This window comes from Filicampus tigris, chromosome 10 (genome assembly GCF_054856515.1).
Source record: "Filicampus tigris isolate MCC_2025a chromosome 10, RoL_Ftig_1.0, whole genome shotgun sequence".
NCBI lineage: Eukaryota > Metazoa > Chordata > Actinopteri > Syngnathiformes > Syngnathidae > Filicampus > Filicampus tigris.
Window position 1 is genome coordinate 19,477,400 of NC_141226.1, and position 14,573 is coordinate 19,491,972.

The 14,573-nt window shown below is 40.6% G+C and overlaps 3 protein-coding genes across 6 annotated transcripts in view; 2 read left to right on the forward strand and 1 right to left on the reverse strand.

Annotated features, from left to right (window-relative positions):
* Positions 1-608: 608 nt before the first annotated feature.
* On the forward strand, positions 609-7,599 carry eif4e2 (eukaryotic translation initiation factor 4E family member 2). 2 transcript variants are annotated; one of them, XM_086043990.1, is made up of 8 exons: positions 609-763; positions 2,290-2,401; positions 2,727-2,861; positions 4,070-4,174; positions 4,251-4,403; positions 4,572-4,708; positions 6,457-6,533; positions 6,650-7,599. In XM_086043990.1, exons 1-7 carry the CDS (start codon positions 744-746, stop codon positions 6,503-6,505), a joined length of 711 nt encoding a protein of 236 aa, XP_085900116.1. In that variant the 5' UTR covers positions 609-743; the 3' UTR covers positions 6,506-6,533; positions 6,650-7,599. The 2 variants fall into 2 exon arrangements, with proteins under 2 accessions (XP_085900116.1, XP_085900115.1); XM_086043989.1 differs by having other exon boundaries at positions 628-763; positions 4,572-4,712.
* On the reverse strand, positions 3,960-14,080 carry LOC147141197 (phospholipid scramblase family member 5). The gene is made up of 9 exons (XM_086043988.1): positions 13,946-14,080; positions 12,449-12,727; positions 12,300-12,377; positions 11,141-11,333; positions 8,399-8,510; positions 8,224-8,323; positions 8,017-8,075; positions 7,796-7,839; positions 3,960-6,813 (listed from the first exon to the last, which is right to left on the reverse strand). The coding sequence occupies exons 1-8, from the start codon at positions 13,977-13,979 to the stop codon at positions 7,813-7,815; spliced, it is 882 nt and encodes a 293-aa protein (XP_085900114.1). The 5' UTR covers positions 13,980-14,080; the 3' UTR covers positions 3,960-6,813; positions 7,796-7,812.
* Positions 11,041-14,573, forward strand: part of vwa5b2 (von Willebrand factor A domain containing 5B2) — a 39,750-nt gene continuing 36,217 nt past the window's right edge. For all 3 annotated transcript variants that reach the window (XM_086043972.1, XM_086043976.1, XM_086043975.1), the window contains exon 1: positions 11,041-11,421. The gene's annotated coding sequence lies outside the window, so the exon portion shown is untranslated. The remainder of the gene's footprint in view (positions 11,422-14,573) is intronic.

A 14,573-nucleotide genomic window follows, 5' to 3' on the forward strand; every position in this document is an offset into this window, starting at 1 on the left:
CTCATGCGGACAGAATTTGATTTGAATTCTGCTTAATTGTCAGAGAAAAAATTGAAAGTTGTGTGGCAGTATAAAGAATTACAAGGACACAAAAGTATACAGTATATGAGTGACAGCACTGTTAAAACTGCAAGGTTAAAAGTCACTGGCGATGCAGCATTAAGGAACCATTACGCCTTCGCATTTGGGCGAGGAGGAGAGCAACAGTTGCTGATGCATTATAAGCCATTTACTGGACACAAAATGAGAACACTCAAGTAGCGACTCAGACTTGCTCTTCCAGTCACTCGCCACGCCCCTTAAAGGCACACATCCAATACATGAATACTACAGTATGTCGAGTAATTACACTTTATAAGTATATAGTATTGATAGTACATGTATTTACATTCTGTTTTTAATGCTATTTTACCTGATCAAAAACGAAAAAAATATGGCTGTTTTGGTGGTGGTGGTGGGGGTGAATCCACTTCAACAGGACATTTCATTTCACGGTCCACGGAAGAAATTAAACTGGGACCGAAAATGACGTACTTCAAAACACTGTAACAATGCAGTAGTCTAAAATGGTAAATATTCAATTTATATGGCATTTAAATCCAACATTGCTCCATCACAACCGGCAAAGCCGGCGACCACACGCCGTGCGTGTCCACGTCCACGCGCCGTGCGCGCCACCCTTCCTGCGGAATTCACTACAGGAGGCTGAGGTCGACCAACGAGAAACTCCCACTAGGAAAATAATGAACAACAAATTTGATGCGTGAGTACATGAACATTTCAGTGTATCGTCTGCGGCCGTGGAGGTTCCCACTCGGGGGTAGGAAGTAACTTTGATAGTGTTGCGTGTTAAAATGAGAGGCGTGTCTGTCGGAAAAGCATGCTTTTGCGTGCATTGGTAACCAATAAAACCACGCGAGTGCGAGGTATAGTTTCACACTACGGTTCGGAAGAATATCGGGACACCGAATGCAAGTATATGTCATATGATCCCGGCGCACTTTATATGTTGTTAGCTTTCGCTTAGCCCAGGAGGAAGCCGTAGGCCGCAAATCCACGGCGTGGTAGTTGTTGAATGGCCGAGGAAAGCGCGCGGAGGCTCGGTTTCATCTGACGCCCACTGCGGCCTGAAACAACGATCGGAACGTTTGCAAAATGACGTGTGCCAAATGGGCGGCTGCACATATGATATTTTCCCTTATGCACCCATAGTCGTAGTCATTTACTGCATAAAAACTACTGTTTTGTGTCATGTAGTTGAAGAGATGGGAGGGGGTATTATTTTTTTCATTCATTCTACAAATGCAGAAGTGGGAAGATGCATTTTAATCTTCCAATGAAAGCCATTATTTACTATCTTAGACCTTTTTAAGTTGGGGGGGGGAACATTTACCACAGTCATTCTAAACATGTGGTATGTGAACGAATTACAACAAAAGTTCAGTTTAGTTGTATTTAACTTTTTTAAGGCCTTTACATTTGCATTTAGCTTTAACAACAAATTCTTTTTTTAAACTTTTATTTAGGTGCTTTCTTTTAATACATTTTTTATTCAATGCATTTTAATTGAATACTTATATACCTAATTTCTTCCCCCATCTATTTTGAACCCTTCTATGGTGTTCCTTTGGTTTTTTTTTTTTTTTAAATGACCCAAGGCATATCAGAAACCTTCTCGTCATTGTGATAAAACACTGTTATGGGATTTTCTTTTTCTTTATTATTAAAAAAAGGAATAGCACATGAGTTCATAAATGTGATCTAACAACGGTAAAGTATTAACAATGTTTGCTGTTCATATGACTTGCAATTGGGATGTAGTAAACATCTGTTGAGTATTTTGACAGAAAATTATTTGATTGTGTTGATGCTGGTCATGGTGGTAATACTTGGACTGCTAAGGAGGTTTTAGGTGATATTAGGTGGTTTAAGAACCACTGGTTTACCGTACTGCTCTCAGCTTGATCATGTAAAATGATGACTGCTTCCTCCTATGCAAAATCAGTCATTTAAATACACCTTCGAGCTGACTATACAAATTCGGGCCTGTAGAACCAGTGAGAAGACTTCTTAAAGAGGTCTGACTTTAGGATCTTTACACAGCACTGTCTGGTGGGTACAAATATTTGAGTGTGCTTAATGTGAGCTGCGTTCAACTGCCACCTGCATGCAAGAAGGTAGACTTCACTGTGTCAAGTTTGGCATGTAGACCTTGAATTCGTTAAGCAAGATAAAGTGACATCAACCTACAAATGAAACAAGTCAAATGTGCGTTTCCTTCAACTCCAGTCTGAAAGATGACGACAGCGGCGACCACGACCAGGACCAAGGCTCACCGAAAGACGGTGAGAAGGAAAAAATTGAAGATGATGACAAGGAGCAGAACGCTACAAGGAAAAAGGTAACCTTGCCGTGTCAGACTGTTGCCTCTCATCTGAAAATAAAAAAAAAAAAATGCTGCATTGGAGCACTAACAGAGGATTTATGAGATCTTACCCAGCTATTGTCACGACGCTAAGCACTTTCACAAAGCGACTCAGCATCCTGCAGCCAGATCATTAAATGTGTGATAATGTCAGCGCTAGCATCTGGTGTGATGTATGAAATACGTTCAGCACAACAGGGCACGGGAACTGATTATCAGCCGTTAAAATTGAACTACGGAATTCCCTTTGGTGCTCGAGTAACATAAGAATACTCCTCCTCTTTTCTTTTTTTTTTTATAGATGGTGATTCCAGGGGCGGGTGAGCACCCTCTTCAGTACAACTACACGTTTTGGTACTCCAGAAGGAACCCAGGGAGGCCGGCCAGCACTCAGAGCTACGAGCAGAACATCAAACAGATCGGCAGCTTCGCTTCGGTACGTCACTTCCTCTGTCTGATGCTTCATGTGTACGGAGCATATTCAAAATGGACTTTCCCCAAATAGATGCCTTTCCTTAAAACGGAAGTCAAAAGCAAACAATTTTTTTTCAAGATTATGTTCTATGCAAGCCCACTAGTTGAAAGAAGGCATTGTGATTAATATTGCGTTTGTGGAATAAGTGTTAATCCGCTCGGTTTTAGCCATTTCTGGGGGCAGCCATTTTGTCTTCTGTCGACTGAAAATGACATCACAACTGCTAACAACGACCAATCACGGCTCAGATTCAGAAAACGGGTCAGCCGCGATTGGTCGTTGTGAGCAGTTGTGATGTCATTTTGAGTCGACAGAAGACAAAATGGCCGAAAACGAGTGTATTTTGCTGCTTAATTTATATTCCACAAATGCAAAATGTATCAGAATGCCGTGTTTCAGCTAGTGGGCCTGCTGGGAATATATTCTTGAAAAAAATATGTTTGGGTTGACTTCCGCTTTAACATTACACAGGAAACTTCTATAGGATGGTTTTAAAAAAACATTTTTTAAAAATCAGATTCATCAATTAATCGAAAAAAATAATTGACAAATTCTTCAAATAATCCTTAGTGAGCAGCTGTAAATTGAAATGTGCAGGTAATCATTGTTATCAGAATAAATATAGGCCGATGCCACTCTTTTCATCAGAATCGGCAGCATAAAATCCTGATCGGAACACCTCTACTAGAAATCAAAAAAATATTAGGAAAAGCCTTGTAGGAGATTTGAACATAACCTGGTTTTAATCAGAGCCATTTACAATGGTGGCAGTTGTGTGCTCGATGCCATTAAATATGAGTTTGAATGTGATTGGTTACTTCTGAACACAGCCACACCCCCTATTATGAGAGCGCGCACACTTGGGCAACCACTTCATCTCGCTGGTTTATTTTGACTTGACCTTTTCGAGGAAAAACAAAACATTTTTTTTTCAAATGTTTTGTACAATTTATAGTCACAATAATGGTGGGAAAAAAGTTTTGAAATGATTTCAATTAGTCTCACTTTAATATAACAGAAAAGTGGCATTCGAACATGGCTGTGTAAACTTTTTATTAAACACTGAAATTGGACGGATAATTTTGGATGATGTAAAAACGGCTTTGACTTTTCTGCCCATTGTCCACCCTTTATTTCCATTGTCTGCCCGTGTCCTGATTTTGCCCAAGGTGGAGCAGTTCTGGCGTTTCTACAGTCACATGATTCGACCGGGCGACCTAACGGGCCACAGCGACTTCCATCTCTTCAAGGAAGGCATCAAACCCATGTGGGAGGTGAGAGCGTCTTTGGCGTTTAAACGCGCGGCCGGACTTGGAACCAATCGAATCGCTCCGCTTGTGTGCGGGGAAGGACGATGCCAACAAGATGGGCGGCAAGTGGATCATCCGTTTGCGGAAAGGCCTGGCGTCCCGCTGCTGGGAGAACCTGATCCTGGCCATGCTGGGCGAGCAGTTCATGGTCGGCGAGGAGATCTGCGGCGCCGTCGTGTCGGTCCGCTTTCAGGTATTCGCACGTTCAAACACGTACATGGCTGAAGGAGTTTGGAAATGTACCGTTACTCCCTGATCACTTAGACTTCATGTAGTTTAAGCACACCATAAAATGATACGGGTTAAAAAAAACAAAAACATTTTTGAGCCGGATGCCTTGTTTGGTCTTATCGCCATCCAGGAGGACATCATCTCCATCTGGAACAAAACAGCCAGCGACCAAGCCACCACGGCCCGCATCAGAGATACACTCCGTCGAGTCCTCAACCTGCCCCCCAACACCATCATGGAGTACAAGACGCACACAGACAGCATTAAGTATGTATGTCTCCCTTCATTTTTTTATTACCTCTATCACACGTACGCTTGCATGTGCACATGGTTGAACTTTTACTGCAGCAGGAATATTACATTTTTAGTCACTGGCTACGTCGATGAAATGTCTTTAATCCGATCAGTGTTTGGATTGAAATTCTGATCGGATGCGTTGTTGCGATGGACACTCAAAATATTGATCCGATTTAAACTTGCATGTTCATGCATCACACTTTGGAATCGGAAACAAATTATTTTGACATAACGTAAATATACCGGGAATAGTAGTAGTAGAAGAAGAAGCCGCAGCGAATTGTTTCGAAATTTCAGATTAAGTGTTTTCATGCGCACCGATCGGATCAATTCGACATAAACCAACCCTCTCGTTCGGAATAAAATCTTGATCGGGTCAGAATATTCTGAATGTGGTGTGTACGTGAAGCTTTTTTTTTTTTTATTCCGATCAGGCTTTTAATCCAAATAAATGTGTCCATGTAAACGTCATTTATCAAACAGCCCACCAATATTGTCAACAACATCAAAGTTCAGTCTTATAGGAGACATGCATGTATACTGTTCTCCCCCACGACTTTACACTTTCCAAGTTACAGGATAATTTAATTGAACCCCCTTTTGACTGTTAACGTCAAAAGTCAGAACAGCTCACTTGCAGGTACATTTTCAGAAATTAAAAAATAACAAAAGATTCAACTTGGTTGTTTAATTTCACCCTTGAGGGGTGTGCAGGCACTCCAGACGCACAAACATTTGTACACAAACAATTCAAAAGATCACATTGCCATGCGATCCCCCCCCACAACATTTACCGGTAAATAAAACATTAAAGAAGGGGAACTGATCTCTTGGGGGAATGTGAGAGGTTGCTGTTTATTGCTAATGATTTGTTTGTTGCTAAAATTGATGACTGATGACTATTTTGACTTAACGTTTATTCAACTTAAAATCTAAAATGTGACTTATACATATTAGAAATGAATCTTGACTGATAATCCTTGGGAAACAAGAAAAAAATTATGTTTATCCCTACTACAAAATTAATTAAAATTTCCATGTTATTCATTCACAATTTCTTGGATTTTTTTTGTTTTTTTTGCTCTTATTGTATTTATATATTTTCCCAGTCATGTTTTGTAGCATGTAGATAGTTGTGTGTTGCGTATATCAGGGTTTCCCAACCGTAGGGAACGGCACATATTTTACATTAAAAAAAGTGTCAGACCACCAAACAAAAATGCTAAAAATGATATAGTAGTACCTTGACTTGCGAGTGCCCCATCCTGTGATTTTTTTTTTTTTCCCTCCTCCTTCTTTTCTTCCAGCCTTTGTGTTGCAAGCCTAAATTTCAGTTGCAAGCTAGTTTCAGATATGCCGCCACTTAAGTGAACTAGGATTTAAAATTAAAAAAAAAATAAAAAAATGCCCCAATTATGCTACTGTAATGCCCGGGCATGTGGGCAAGGAGAGCCTGTTTGATCATGCAAAATCAATTGTTCTCACTTGATAATTTGATTGGATAACCAGTAGAATAATTGATTCTAAAAATATTGGATAGCTGTAGCTCTCAAGTCAAGGTACCACAGAATTTTCACGTTCAAATTTTGAAGAATTTCTCTGACTTAATTTCCCAATTGACACACTGGTTTGAAGAAAGCTGTCAGTGCATTTGTAGTCCGCGGGCGTCTGTTTGTGTTGAGGTCGGGAATCTGGAATGATCTGTTGCTGGTTTGCAGAGCCTGGGAAGACTTCCATGGTCTGGTGAATGCTAGCGGCGGACGTTAGCCCTTCTGCCGCCACAGACCTCTGCAAGGTTAGAAAGTGTTTTGTTTTTTTCCCCCCACCCCGCTCTGCTCTCACCCGCTCATGCGTTTTTTTTTTTTTTTTAATCCAGCATTGTACGCACGCTTGTGGCCTCCTTGTTTGCAGGTGTGTTTTTATATGACGTTGCTGTGGCGGATGGAGCGGGCCTATAACGTGTCCGGGTGGGGAGGAGGATACCCGCTGCGTGGATTGACCGAGCGAAGGCCGGAAACAGGAGACGGGAAAAGAGCATTCCTTCTTTGGGTCCGCTTGGGAGCGACCGGAAAGCCCTTTGAGCAGAAGAGAGAAATTCGCATTATTTTTAGCCAACCACAGAGGATGGAAGTCTCTTATTTTTTTTTATTTTTTATTCTTACTTTTGTAGCAAGTCACGCGATTGAACTCAAGCGGACTGGTGTTCAGCTATTTGGTCAGCAAAAGCTGTTGACAAAATGTCTTCTTGACTAAATTGGTCAACCCTTTTTCCAATTTCAGTGCGCGTTCACGTCACATGACTCGCTCGCCTGCTCTCGGGACTCAAACGGGGTTTGCGGTAGAAGCGATTTTAATACTGTGCTGTATTTTAACGACAGTTCCTCTGTTCGTTTCCACCTCGACTTTCTACTGTTACTGTATAGCTGTAAAGACAGAGATCATTTAAGATGAAATCAGCCACAATTCTCCTTCTCTAACCTGGAAGTGGAATCCCAAAGGGGAAGGAGGGGGTGGATCTGCCCGCCCGGGGCAGATTCACACTCACTCGGCATCTTACGAATGGACTGCTACGCTGTCCAAGGAATGGGCTGTGCTTTTATGTCGTCAACGATTTGCAAAATGGACCTTCTCTGCTTTTACCGTTTTGTAATCCATGAAATGAAGCTGAGAGTGGAAGTCCACTGAAAGTTTTTTTTTTTTTTTTTTTTTTAATTCCTCCATTGGAAAAGTGTACCGCCACCTTTGCTTGGTGGTGCGGTGACGGGCGCGGTTGTGTAACGTTTGGGGAAGGTGAGGTCGGATGTATGCTTGACGGATAAAAAAAAAAAAAAAAAAGCAATAAATGAAAAATATGCAGCTGCTGCTAGGAAGTGTCTGTCTTTAATAATGAAATGCTGGGTTGGGGCTGAGTAGCCTTTTTAAAGTCCCTGTAAAGTGAAAATGAAAGTGTGTGCTAGTACATATTTTTTTTTTTGTCGTTATGAATAAATGTATATGGCCAGGCGCGCGCTAACCTAATCACAAAAAACGGAATTGTTGCGAATTTTGACATTTTACCCATAAATTGTCATCCTTCAGCTCATCTCGAAGAACATGTAATTCTGCAAAAAGGGAAAGATAACGGGAGTGTCAGTCATCCAGTGTGAGACTTGGATAGCATTTTAGCTAGTAGTCTTTTCTTGTAAAACTAGGAATGGTTATAAAAATCAAATTGAGCCAAATGTTTGTCTTCGACATTTCACTTTTTTTTTTTTTTTTAACTCGGAAAGCATCCTTACCAGTAAGAATGTGGCTGCGAGTAGCAACAGTTTGGTTTGTGAATCCATGTCGAGTGGCACTGAAACATTTCAAGAGATGCAAAGGCATATTTATGTCTTTTCACAGTCCTGCCATTCAATCCCAGGATTTTTATTTTTTTTTCAAAAATTTGGGTAAAAGAGTGTCTGAAAATATCTGGTTTCCGAATGAGTTATCTAGAAACTCACCTTCCATCCCAAAATATTCATGGTCCATGTTATGGTCTTGGTGAAACCCAGGCCATTTCTTCCATATGGTACCCGTGTTCTCACCAATGTTGGAGACAATCTATTAAAAAAAAAAAAAAAAACAAGGACAAAAATTGTGTCTCTTCTGCATAAATTTGCAATACGTGAGTGATACCTGGAATTGCTGATTTGACAAGCAGCGAAATGGGCAGCATGGGCCCTGAATTTGGACTGCAGATGTTCCCTGGGAGTTTTTGACATCAAAGAGAGGCGTGAACATGCTCCACCTGGCAACACAAATGCACACACACACACACACGGACAATCAAATCTGATTGGACAAAAAACAAACATCCATGGAAACTGGAAGCAGAGCAGCCAAGAGAAATGCTATAAAACGGAGAGTAAATGAATACATTATCATGAAAGAGATTTTAGAATTTTCGGTTGTAAATGTAGGTCGGCGCTTCTGATAGTGTTAGGCCAGCTGAGGAGGCCTTTCTGGCCCTGACCTCTCACCACTGGAACATAGACCATCTCCTGCAGTGAGCAACCTGGCAACCGCGGAGCCAGCCTTGATGCTTGGTTGCTCCCATTTTCAGCTGTCATGATTCCGCAGCACCAAAAGCGTTTGCTCAGTTCAAACTGGGACAGGCTTTATTGTGGCACAACGGAGGGAATATTTATACCAAGTAGATCATCCAAACCTCCGCCAGCTTAATTAGACATCCGGCGTTGCTTCTGGAAAACTCTAAAACTGACATCCAAAGGCTGAGCGGCCCAGAGCTAGCCAATATCATGCGCCAACTAAGCACCTGCTTAGGGCTCCGTGACCAGTAGGGGGCTCCCAAGAGCAATTGACACTCAACAGAGACTGGAGTATTGAGTAAGAACAGAGTAAAAACAAATGTTGGGAATAGTGTACTTTTTTGTGGGTTTTTTTTTTTTTTTTTGGTTAAAGCTTTTGCACATTTTAACATTGTTCAATTTTTGTACTTGTTTTCCAGCCATTGTTGTCACCTTGTTTCCGGTTCCCCTACTTATTTACATCCTTATTACGTCCTAGCTGTAGCTGTTGTGAAAAAATGCGCTAATTGTATTGTATTGTATTGCAGTTTTATTGGTTAATTTATTTAAAAAGCAACCAAAATAAAATTATTTGCAATAATGTTATATGTGCCTTCAATCTAAACATGGCATTCTGATTAATATTGAGGCTAAAAATCCACCCGTTTTTAGCCATCTGAGGGGGCGGCCATTTTGGCACTTCAATTTACATAAGGGTTGCTCAGGGCTCAGGTAACGACCAATCACGGCTCACCTGTTTTCTGAAGCTCAGCCATGAATGCTCTGTTTAATGAAACAATGTTTAATCATTCTAAAAATAAAAAAAAAATCCAGGAGATCCAGGGATTGCAACCAACGTCTTTGATTTGCTTTTAATCTTTAATAATCGTTTCTTTTTAAACATTTATTTACACGGATCAGTGGACAAAATGAAATATGATAGGTCTAAAATAGAGGGCCCCCAAGTCACAATTTCCTTCGGGCCTCATGGAGGCCCGGAACACAAGTCTGATTTAGGCTCGATGAATTATTTTGGTGTTGCCATCTTCCCATTCGTGAACCTTCCCATTAGAAGGACACCACATTCCTTCCCCCTCATGATGGTTCAGTGTTGTCAATTGTGACTTCAAGCAAACAGCTGCTTAGTGCTTGTTTAGACCTCTGCGGAGCTGTGCGGCTCTCGGTGCTATTTCCTGCTCTGGGAGTGACACGGAAAAAGGCTCACATGACACGTGCAGTCTGGGCAAGTTGAGATAAGTGTCTCAGAATTAGCATAAAAGGCTCAAAATCTTCATGCATATGATAAACGACATCATGAAAGAGTAAGACCACAGGTGTCGGCGTGACAAAAATCCAATTACAGTAGCTGTTCTTAATTAAACATATGCGGTAAGTGAATTTACTCAACACCCATTGCAATGAACAGACGCGCTATGAATCTGTTCCATCCCCCCAAAACACCACCGTTTTTTTGTTGTTGCATCTTTTTAGTAAAGAAAAGTAGCACTAAAATGTGATTTCTCAAGTGTTTACAGCTAACAACGGATGTAACACTGTTGACTGTGATGATTCAAATATTAATATGGAATATTTAATATGTGTCTGTAATGGCCAGGTCCTAAAATGTAGGTGTAACACATGGGTTTTCTGAATAAAGGGCATGGATCGTTTATATATTTTGTTATTTATATCAATTTTACTAAATGTATAAATAGTGGAAATCACTGGAGATGGACCAACAGTGCAGCCTTTCCCTGTGACCAATGTTTCCGACGCTCTCTGCTTTCTCAGACCTTTATCTTTGGGAAGGCTACATATTATGAGAAAGGTTTGCGGCGCAGCTAACAACAATTGCAGAATTTAGTTAAACAAGAAATAATAGCAATATCAATTCTTACAGGCATATATATTCTTCATCCTCTGCCACAAATCAATACTATCACTACAGTTTATTGAGTTTAGAGGAGACCATCTTCTTCATGCATTATGTAAGTATTATTTATACTGCCCACTGGTGGCCACTACGCACACACACGCACAGACCAGCTCAATGTCAATGGGCACTGAAGCATGAAATCATGACGCAAAACCTAATTATTTATTGATAGAATAATTGTTTAAGTATTCTGGTAATTCTATTTAATCACGTTACTAGTGCTGTTTGTTTTTATTAAAATACTTAAATTTTAGAGTACTTTTTAAGTTGTAGTGGTTTTTTTTTTTTTTTTTTTTTTTTTTGGAGGGCAGGAATATTAATTGCATCGCCATTCAATTCAATATTGCGAAAGATGATTTGAGATACAAGTGTTTTTCGTAACTAATTAATCAAGGCAATACCGTTGTGGCCTACCTTTGGTAAACGGTGCCGATGAGCTGCTTCTGGCCCGTGTAGGCGCTCATTTCCATGAGGCAGCAGCCGAGGCAGCAGGCGTCCGTCCTAAGAGGTCTGTCGAAGTAGAAAACTTGGCGGCCTTGTTGGTCGAAGCCCTGCAAGGAGCAAGACCGCGCTGGACCACAACACTGAAGGCACACGCAGGAACTCTCTGACAGCAAAGAGGGAAAGGGGAAAGGGATGCGCTTAGCTGAAAAGCACTTGGACACACAGCCATGAAAAGTTTGGACAATTACAAGGTGAGTTGAATACCGTTTGTGTAAAGTGACGCTGCGCCTATTTGTTTGCTCATGGGTGACGTCACATCAGTTTGTGCTCGCATGTCACAGTGTTTAGGCTAGTCTGCTAGCTAATGCTACTGATGCGCCTCATGTGAAGGTGGTTTGTTTGTATCGAGTAATTTAACTACTACTTATTTGACTTTATGATAGATGCATAGAGTTAGTGCTATTTGATTCTTGGTGGTTGAATGAGAGAAGTCAACCCAAACATTTTTTTTTTTTCCAAGAATATCTTCTATGCAGGCTCACTAGTTGAAACAAGGCATTCTGATTAATATTGTGTTTATGGGATAGGCATATAAGAAATCCACTCGTTTTTAGCTAACTCAGGTGGCGGCCATTTTGTCACTTCTGTCGACTGAAGATGACATCCAAGTTGCTCAAGGCTCAGATAACGACCAATCATGGCTCAGCTTCAGAAAACAGGTGTGCTTATGTTTACACCACACCTGTGTGGCAGACTTATGTTGTCATGGTGAACGCTTACCAAACGGCACATCAAAATATTTAGGAACTATATGACTCTAATTGTAGTAGATAAACTGTCTTTCATATTAATTAATGCTTCATCTGCCTTTCCCTTATTATTATTCTATAATGCAGAACAGATCTGATATTGTTTGTTGTAATAAAGAGTAATTGTTGAAAAATACATTAGAAAGTACCTTGAAAAAAAAAAAAATTGCACCTCATATCGCAATCGCAATTATTTGGAAAAAAAAAATCGCATTTAGATTATTTTCCATAATCGTTTTGCCCTAATATCTATACGCAAGGACATTAATAAGTGACCCCAAACTTTTACACGATAGTGTACTTCAGATGCGTGATGGTACCTTCCACCGCCACAAACAATTGCGACCTGCTGGCGCCTGTGGCAACGCTGTAGATCCTCTGGGGAACGCATTGTGGACCTACAATCAGAAGGCCTTCACTTGAAACCTCATTTGCAAATATACGCCTGCACAACAGAGACGCCACTCACCCTGAAGTTGTGGTCTTGCAGTGATATGAAACTGACTGACTTCATCCAGCACACTCAAAGAGTTGGACGAGCCCGCCGCATCGTCTTCACATCCCAGCAGACCCGGGACGGGCTTGCCGGACGTTTGGAGGGATTTGCATCCGGGTGGGTGAGGGTGGCACTCACACGCAGGACTGCATTTGTTCTGGAAGGCTCGGAATATCATGCGAATGTGATTCTCTCGCTCCAGTCGGCCGTAGGGGAGAGGTTGATTGGTCACGGCGGACATGGTGGCGATACCTACACGCATTAGAACATAGCTTTACATCGCCTACTGAATTAATATTAGTCAAATATGGGTCTTATATTACACAAAGCCTCTAAGTCTGTATGAATGTCAACAGGTGAATTGTACCTGGATCTAGGTTAAAAGCATTTAATCGCGCTGCCTGTCACAATTAATTGCTGGCGTAGATAGATGAGCAAATGTATATTATTCGTAGTAAAAAAAAAAAAACGTTTAGTATCAATTGAGTGAAACAGGATGTCCAGCGGCACAATAGTTGGAAATCACTGAATAAGAATAATTGGAATTGTAGAATTTCAACACAAGAAAATTATTTGTGAGCAATGCATGGCCACTTTGTCAAATTGTTGAGATCATATTGTTATTATTATTATTATTATTATTATTATAAGATGTAATAAGACAAAAAAAAAAAATCAAACATAAAGTCATCATTTTGCATGAAATGTATATAAAGCACTATAGCATTTGTTCCCATAAACTACATTTTTTCATAACTTTCTGATTTTCTAATATTTTTTGTACATTTCACCACCAACTAATAGCACTTCTAGGATCAGAAAGTCAGGTTGAATCACAATGAGTGACTGAAGACATGCTGTAGAAGAAAAATAATCTCACCGTTGACCCGAGGTAAAATGTTGCTTGTATTGTTAATTTATTCATCAATTAAAAAAAATGCTACTACTTTTTACTGGTAATATGAAATTTTCTCATAAAATGACATCTTCATCATCGTAGTATGACACGTTTTTATTACTTGACAGTTTTCTTGTATAATGACTCGCGACATTACATCTTTATCGTCATAACTTTGTCATGTTTTTTTTGTATTTTTCAATAACGTGACACATTTGTCCACAAATCAAAGATAATTTCTTGGAAATGTGCATATTTATTTATGATTTCCAAGAAATGTTCCGATCTTTCATTTCAAATCATTTCAAATCATTTCCTTGCTGTCTGTGGCCGAATTTGCTTGTAAGTGCTGACCGACATCCTTGAGTCGAAAGAATCACAAAAACCCATCAAGCTAATCTCCCGTCATTGTTTTGCTAAGGCCCTAGATCAGTTTGTTGACATTACAACACTCGTTAATAATGTTTATGGCATTGTAAATTCTAGATCCAGACATTGAGCCTCTACATGATCATTAAAACTGAAGTGATGTAGTAAAAAGAGAAAAGAGTTTTTCGAAGTTCCTTACTTACCTTCAACGGTCAGCCCCCATCCTTGTCCAGACATTGAATGTAAGCGCGAGCTGAACCAAACTAACTGCGTGTGGCCATAATGTCAAGAGCAGCTTGGGTTTGTTCAACACCAACCTCCTTGTCCCTCTGTGTGTGACTATTCGCATAGTAATGTTTGGCTTAGTGACTGCGTGTCTCGAGATCTCCTCTCTCGCCTCTGTTGCCATCCCAACCAGCCGGATCTGCCTTTTGTCGGGCCCAAAAGGCACCACTCGGCCGTGTAATTGAATTCCTGCTTTCCGAGGTTGGGGGCACTAAGTCTGTGTTTGTTGACCGTTGGGGCAGTGCCTCACTAGTTGCTAGAACCTGACTTGGGCTGCCAAGGTGGCAGCTTGAAGACCAAGAATGAAGTTGCCGTCTGTTTGCGCCACTGAGGTCCCCTTGAGCGCGCCGCAGATCAGGCTAGCAAGCGTATGCTAGCATGACAAATGATTATTCTTCAAACAACAGCAACAAAGCGAAGACAGTTGGTTCCAAACTCCAAATTGTCACAAACGTAAATCATTTATTAAAACTGTCCAGGCAAAGGAACATTTTATCATATTAGCTAACTTATTATTTATTTGCAGCCAGTGACGTGTCAGTCATC

Coding starts and splice junctions, on each gene's coding strand:
- eif4e2 (XM_086043990.1), top strand. CDS start 744: ATGAACAACAAATTTGATGC. Junction 764..2,289: donor ATGAACAACAAATTTGATGC/GTGAGTACATGA, acceptor CTTCAACTCCAG/TCTGAAAGATGACGACAGCG. Junction 4,709..6,456: donor ACGCACACAGACAGCATTAA/GTATGTATGTCT, acceptor GCTGGTTTGCAG/AGCCTGGGAAGACTTCCATG.
- LOC147141197 (XM_086043988.1), bottom strand. CDS start 13,979: ATGTCTGGACAAGGATGGGGGCTGACCGTTGAAG. Junction 11,334..12,299: donor ATTGTTTGTGGCGGTGGAAG/GTACCATCACGC, acceptor CTTTGCTGTCAG/AGAGTTCCTGCGTGTGCCTT. Junction 8,511..11,140: donor ATCGGCACCGTTTACCAAAG/GTAGGCCACAAC, acceptor TTGTGTTGCCAG/GTGGAGCATGTTCACGCCTC.